The following is a 7,934-nucleotide window of genomic DNA, read 5'->3' as shown; positions in this document are numbered from 1 at the left end:
ACCCTCTCACTGAGCTGGGGTGTAATTTTTATCTTCCCTTTTTAATTTATACAAACCTTGGGATGTCTCTTCATCCTCAAAACCCTGTGTGTGATGTCCCCAAACCCCAGATGTGATATCCCCAAACCCTGGATGTGATGTCCCCAAACCTTTTGCCCCAAACCTTTTKCTGGACAGGGCTTGGAGCACCCTGGTCCAGTGGGAAGTGTTCCTGTCCATGGCAGGGTGAAATTTTAAGGTCCCTTCCAACCCAAACCCTTCTGGGATTCGATTCTGGGATTATTTGACAGTGTTTTGAAGAGATTGAGACCCTTGAGAATTCAACCAAAAGGAGTTTGTGCTGCTGACAGCCCTGGGGAGTGTAAACAGTGAGACAAGGAACACGAAAATGTGKCTTTGGGGAGGATTTGACAGCAGGCTGAAAGAAACATCCTAAAAAAAATAAAAACATGGAAACTGTGTTTTGCAGGTCTGGGATATCAAGGGCTGCAAACTGAACCTGAGGAAGGAAAAATGACATTTCTTGGAATGAGATGGGATTTAAGGTCCCTTCCAACCCAAACCTTTATAGGATTTTAGTTTGGGATTGAAGGCCAAGTCCTTGCAAACGAGGCCAAATTTGGGTTCCTTTGCAGCCAGAAATTAGAAATGAAACATTTTTCAGGAATACCAACCAAAACAGACCCTACAGGGTGAGCACAGGGAAAGCTCAACCCCACTGGAGATGGAGGATGGGATCAAGACAGGATTTCYTTCAGCTGAAGAAATYGATGGTTACTRCACACAAACCTCCAGTTTCATCAASACAGATGAACACCAAGGGAAAAAATCCTCCTAGAAGGTTTAAATATGACAAATGAAGAGATATTCCTAAATCCTTGCAGAACCTGATCTTAATTAGGCTTTTGATTCATCCTGAGTCAAAGAAACAGAGAATAACCAAGGAACAGAAATTCTGCATCATTTAAGGAACCCGTGGAGAAGCCGGAGCTGTGGGAACATCTCCCATCTGGGAACACCTCCTGGGGTCAGCTACTCACAATTCAACACCTTTTTCAGCCCAGTACCTGYCCTTCTACTCGATGCCTTCATGCCAAAACCAAAGCAGGGCTGGGATCTTTTCCCCCAGAGTTTGACAGCGCTCGAGTCAAAATCGATGCAGGGAAAAACATCCTGGAAGGGCTCAGAGCTGACAGAGCCTCAGTGACAAAAGCACTGTCATTCCAGTCAGGATGAAGACTAGAGGAGGGATGCAGCCTGTCTAAAATCCTTTCCTGCCTTCCTTTTTATTTTTTTTTTTCCCAAGTATTTTTAAATTAATCTGTCTGGCAGGCAGCAGGTGCCACACGAAAGCCTGACACACAAGAGCGTGACTTGGCTGCTGCTGTTCCTTCCTGAACAACTCTGAGGTACAGAAACCTGTAGATTTAAAAACCTTTTCTTACTTATATATAAAAAAATGAATCAYTGAAAAGGCCTTTTTTGCTCTTAATTAGAAATATCTGACACTGCTGTCATTTTTATATTGCACTTCACCACCTCTCAATTTTTCAGTGCCATTATTTGTTACATAACCACCTGATTTCAATTTTTTTTTTTACAATTTCAAGCACATTCATTACCACAACTGAACAAGATTTGAGGAAAAAAAAAGCACAACATAATTTCAAATTCACAATTTATAAAGAAAAGGCAGAAATCCTCTCTTATGGCTTGAGCTACACTGATTCCCTTTYATCAGACTTGAGTTCCTGGTGTGAGAAAAGGCAGGAAAAAGTTTACTATGAAACATTTCGATTTCAGGCATTTTCATTTGGCCCCAAGTAAATAAAAAAAATAATTAAAAGGAGTCAAAAGGCAAACATTTATGGATGTCCAAATAAATTCTCACAGTTCACAACACCCTCAGGAGCTAAAGGAATACAAGGTATGACAAGAACAACTCCAAACCTTCCACGTGCATTTACATTTTCAATTAAAGGTTTCACAAGTCCAGCTCCACAATTTCTGCAGCCAGTGAAAGTTCAATCACTGCTGCCATTCACGGTGGCAGAAAAAAAAACAGAGACAAGAACTTTGGAGCTTTCTGCAATCATTAATGGCCCCTGTGAGATCTCCCCCCTGCTTTCTGAAATAAATTTGTGCTGCTGCAAAGGTCAGTTTTGTTTTCTGCAGCACAGCAGCCTTCAGCCATATTCCACACTGCTCCCCCTTCCACAGCCTCATTTCATTCCAAAACCACAGCAAAAATAAAATTACAACGTAAAACTAAAAAGATTGTTATCCAAAAGAAAGCTGCAAACAAAACATGATCAGGCAGAAACCCTCAGTTCCTTTTCTGATAGAATTCATCTCATCCCAGGCCTGCTGCAATTCTAAAAAAAAAGTTGCTTTTATTTTATTGGAAAAAAACCAAACCACACAGAGTGCAAGAAACCAATGTTTACAGTTTTTATCAATCACAAACAATTACAACAAGAATTACTGCGTGACACTGTGAGCATCTACTTTTTTCTAGGGCTCACAACACTTCTACTTTTCTTCTAAGGTTTAGGATGCTTTTTCCTTCCCTTTGGAAGGAATTGGCATGAATTCAGCTAAAAAAAAACCAAAACTGAAGCATGTAAATCTAACATTTAATTGAGACAAGCAAACTAGAATTTAAAGCTTCCTAAGGCAGGAACACTAAAAAAAAAACAAAAAAAAGAAATCTCCAATTACTGTACCTTGGGAATGCTTTCTCTTAAGACATGCAGCATCTGATTTCTCCTTATATCCTCTCCATTTGAACAAAGAAGGGAGGGAGAAGGGAGGGAGGTAGTAGAGAACTAAAAGTAAAAACACTGAGCTTCAAAGTAAAATTTTTAAAAGGGGTGTCATTTTTTTTTTCATTAGTATCACTTTTTATAAGGAAAAAAAAAGATACATTTTCTGGAAAAAACTAAGGAAGTATATATTAAAAAAAACCCAGATTTTGTAGCCAAAAGTGTGAGGTCCTAAATTCAATTTCTTCACTCTTCATAAGCAGTTATGACACAACAATGATGTCATCAGAGCCACTCAAACTGGAGCATCATCCCCTCCTTGGTACAGGGCACAACACCCTGACCCTCCATCAATGGACAATAAAAACTCAATTTTAAGCACAACTCTGGTTTTTTATTTCCCCAAGAATGTAAGAGGATGGTTCCAAGTGAGATTAGACAAAACATCCTCCCGTTGCCCTGTTCTGCACAGCCCCAGAATAATTTACTCTACAATATTTTATTTGCGGTGGGAACGCAACCCCCGGGAAGAATAAATGCAAGAAAAAGTAGAAGAAAAATTGGGTTTTTTTTGAAACACTGAACTGGCTGCTCAGAGAGTTTGTGGAGTGTCTGTGGTTGGAAAATCCCACAGGAAACATCCAGAGCAACCTGCTCTCATCAGCTCCTCAGATTTGAGCATCCCCAGAGATCCCTCCTGAGCTGCAAAAATCTCAGATTCTACGAACAAAACCTTTCCCATTAAAGGTTAGCTCAGCTGTGACAAAAATCTATATAAACTTTTCATCCAGAGAGAAAATACTGTTTGAAACCTAAGACAAAAAAAAAATCAGAACTTCCAAATACAATTTTTAGAGGTTTTGTGGCATTGACCACACGCTGAAATTCTGTAAGGAAAAACCCAATATTTATGCTGTCTCAAAATCGATGTGCTGAAATATTAATTCTGACTGACTGACAGGATTTTTTTTTTCCTGTATTTCTTATCAGCTATCACAGAATCACAGACTGGATCACAGAAYAATTTCAGGCAGAGGAACTGCTGGGGTTCACCTGTTCCAATCCTCTTCACAGATCAGGATCAACTTTAAAGTCAGATCCAATGTCAGGTTTGGATCAGGTTCCTTGGGTGATTTCCAGCTGCATTTTGAGTATCTCTCTGTGCAAACACAAAGAATTGTGTCTATTCCTACCTCCCTATCACACAAACCAAGCTTTCAGCTCCACTTTATCAACTTTAAATGAATAAACCTGAAAAAAAAAACCATGGAGCAGTGGCTGATATGAACTCAGCTGGCCTTGTTTTATTTTAAAAGAGCCTGGATGTGACAGAAATGTCTGGAAAATGCTGCTCCTCTGATGGGCCACTGCAGATAGGTCCTGAACTCACTGTCAGTCTGAGTGTAAAGAAATGGCAGTTTCTAAAATCTGTAAATTTTAAGCTTTTTCACTGCTAGATTGGTGTCCCTCTGCAGCTCTCCTGGATCCTTTTTTTCTCCAGGAGAGCACCYCCAGCTTTCCCAGCCTGGCTCCAGAGCTGGACACAAAATTCCAGAGGGGTCTCACAGGAGCAGAAGGAGAGAATCCCCTCCCCTGACTCCTTTTGATCATAAAATGTCCAATTTCTGCCTCCTGCCATAATSATAATAATTTTCCTGATGCACAGAAGGGGATCAGACACCAAGAGGAGTCACTGGCATCAGGCATCATAAATGAAATYCATTTTGCAAGGCATGAAATAAAATATTTTAGAAGGATGGAAATCCAAATAAAACAAGTTTGCTCAGCAAGGAATGATCTCCAGGCTGCCCATGGAAATCATTCCCTGTCATCTGTGCTTTCTGTGACCTTCTGCATTTAAAGCTCCCTGTGCTCCCAAAAAAACCACTGCAAGTCAGCACGGGCATTATTTGCAGGTTGAAAATTCTTTTCCTAAATAATTCTGCACTTTCAGAGGAAGGTTTGCTTGGATTAAGAGTTTAAAATGGGACATTTATTTATCCTATACCAACACAAGCCCTGGATGAAGCTTGGTTATCTCCTCGTTAACACKCTGCAATCTGGGAGCAGAATTAATAAATCTGAGTACAGATTAATAATTCTCAGTACAAAAAGGACTCTCAGAGCAGTTTACATTAATTTTGGTGAGGAATSAGAGGACATGGCCAGTTTTTCATCCCTCACAATGCTTTATCACAGCACTGAGAGCAATCACTTTGCTTCCCAATGAATATTTACAGATTTATTTCAACTTTCACAGATCTTAAATAACACCTGTAAACCTTGATGGCACCAAAATCTGTTTCCTAGAGGATGCAATCATACCAAACTGGAGCATTTAAAAAATTTATGAAATGAATTCAGCTAATTGTGTTTACTTCAGCAGCAATAATGCACATTGCAGAGTTTCTCCCAGTGCCACTGGGATGGGAATTATGGATTCCAGAGGATCCAAGAGGTATTGGGAGGCACATTGGAATGATAAAACCACTTTTCACACACTGATAGCCGGAATTGTCCTTCAACTCCCCTAAAACTACTAAAAAAACCTATTGGAACTTAGTGGTGACTTGACATATATTCCATTTGAAGTGATGCCATACATAGTTTGGGGTGGTTCTTTTTTTGGGGTTTTGTTTGTTTTCTTTGGGTCTTTTTTTCTTTTTTCTTTTGGTTTTTTTTTTTTTTTTTTTTTTTTTTTTTTTTTTTTTTTTTTTTTTTTAACTTTAGTTTTAGAACAGGCACTGGTGNTTTTTTTTTTTTTTTTTTTTTTTTTTTTTTTTTTTTTTTGGTTTTGCCTTTTCTTTTTTAACTTTAGTTTTAGAACAGGCACTGGTGCCTGAATTTAGAGTTTCTTTATCCAATCTTTAACATTTTCAGAAATATCAGTGATTGTATCTTTCTCATCACTCTCCCCAGTCCATCCACCATTGAATCTGAAAATTTCTATTCCATAGTTCAGACTTTATCTGAAAATTTCTGTTCCATAATCCAGACTTCATCCAAAAAAAGAAACTCAACCCTGATTTGTCTTATTTACTATAAGGAGAACCCAATTTCCACTGAAGCCATCTTTCCTCCCATCCAAAATTAAACTACCAAAGGCTGGGAGCWCTCAGGAACCACAAAGATTTTGCTTTCCATGTAAAACCATAAATCCCTGCTGCCAAAAACACTGRGTTTTGTGCCTCTGGGATAATAAAMCAGCCCAAAAMYACAGAAATGCAGGTRAAAGTGCCTTCCAGAAGGGTKTTTGTACAGGCTCAGGGGTCACATCACTCCATGCACCTTTCTGACAGAGCTGGGGAAGAAGGAGATTGCTTTAAAAGAAAAGATCTTTTAAAGCAGCACAAAAAARGGGRAAAAAATATTCATAAAGTCCTCGCTAATTTTAAAGGGGAGTTAAAAACTCTCTGTAATGCTGAAAAACTCCCTAAATTAACAAATGACATTGGTTTTCCTTGCAGTAATTACAGAATCACCCTGAGGATTGCTGTGCATCCAATTTATTACCAAGGTTTTTACTTGGGTGTTTGTGCAGCTCACACCTGAGAACTCATGGCCAAAACACAGACATTTCTACCCTGAGTCATTGCTTTGTTCAAAGCTGCAATTGGAAAATCAAGAAATGTAAAAAAATKCACTACTAAATAAATTCCTACTAAATTCCTACTAAATAAATTTATAAATCATAATAATAAATAAAGACATTTATAAAATTATATTTCTTCATAAAGAACAATACAACCAAATTCCTACTAAATAAAATTATAAATCATAATAATAAATCAAGAAATTTACATATTTTTTATAAAGAACAATACAAGAAAGTCCCTACTACATAAATTTCTAAATAATAATAATAAATGAATTTATAACTTTTTAAATAAAGAACAATAACTAAATCCCTAGTAAATAAATGTATATATATTAATAATAAATTTATATTTTTAAAATATAGAACAATAACCAAATCCCTACTAAATAAATTTATAAATAATAATAATAATAATAAATAAAGACATTTATAAAATTATATAACTTTATAATGAATAATACCACCAAATCCCATCTAAAATATACTGAGGGACCTCTGTGCTTGCAGCTCATGGTTTGTAGGTTGTTCACCCAAAAGTGTGAAAGGCAAAAATACTGAATTTTTGCTGTGMAATGCCTGCTCTGAGCAATCAGTTCAGCTTTGTGCATTAAATAATAGAGCAGCAATTTCAGAAATCTACTTTAAAAAATGTTCCATGCATTAGAGCAAAATCCCCAGCAAAACCAAACAAATATCCTCAGCCTGCTCATTAAAATGCAAGGACTTCCCTAACAGGATGAATGCCCAAGATTTACTACAGCTGAAAACTCATAAATAAATTCAGACTGAATAAAAATGGAAAACGGAATGTGATTTGTAAAATTGATCCTCCTTCCTTTAGGGATGCAGAATTAGGGATGCTGGCCACAAAGCTATCAGCTTTTGGACACTGACTCCTCTTGTCCCATCAAGAGATTTGAGTATGAAACAAGATTTCAAACACAATTAAAAGATATGAAACAAAATGGGAACAAGATGTTTATCTGTAAATAGATTTTTTTTTTTTTTATTACAGCATTCCTCAAACGTGCTGCAGCAGAAAATCCTACACTGGAAAATGCGTGATGCTCCCCACTTTGCAGGACAAAAAAACCAACACAAATCATATTCTTACTCAGCAAAAACAGACCCCAAACATAAAAAAAAAAGCATTCTAGTGATCTAAACAATCTTACCCTCCTTCCCATCAACAGGTTTGGATATTTCCATATCAAAGCTCTCCTGCAGCTGCTGGCCTTTGAAGCGGTTGAGATGCTCCTGCTCTATCAAGTTACTCTCCTCCTCTTCCAGAGGTTGCCAAGTGCCATCAATGAACCACTGTCCACGCATTACGGGGATCTTTTCCGTTTCTAAAAACCAAAAAAACATAAAAAAGAGGGGTTTTTAAAAGTGGAAAGTCACAGACTGAGAGCGGGAAAGCGGCAAAAGGAATTCTCTCCCTAAAAAGGTAACCCCAAATCCTAAAAAAACCACCCTCCTCTTCCCATGAAATGAGTAGTGAATGTTGTGTTACTCTGCAAACCTGAGCTAATGAAACCAGATTTTCCTGTTGGGTGTGAATATTGGAGAGA

The 7,934-nt window shown here is 37.7% G+C and overlaps 1 protein-coding gene across 1 annotated transcript in view; it reads right to left on the bottom strand.

Moving 5' to 3' along the window:
- DDHD1 (DDHD domain containing 1) overlaps positions 1–7,730 on the bottom strand; it is a gene marked incomplete at its 3' end in the record, with an annotated part of 41,791 nt that extends 34,061 nt beyond the window's left edge. Inside the window, exon 1 of the mRNA XM_057380957.1 lies at positions 7,539–7,730. Within this exon, the coding sequence (XP_057236940.1) occupies positions 7,539–7,692 (154 nt within the window). The remainder of the gene's footprint in view (positions 1–7,538) is intronic.
- Positions 7,731–7,934: the final 204 nt, after the last annotated feature.

Source organism: Malurus melanocephalus, unplaced genomic scaffold (genome assembly GCF_030028575.1).
Source record: "Malurus melanocephalus ecotype Western Australia unplaced genomic scaffold, MMel_1.1 scaffold_484, whole genome shotgun sequence".
Lineage (NCBI taxonomy): Eukaryota > Metazoa > Chordata > Aves > Passeriformes > Maluridae > Malurus > Malurus melanocephalus.
The sequence above is the reverse complement of the archived record's forward strand: the minus strand, read 5'-3'. Positions and strand labels throughout refer to the sequence as shown.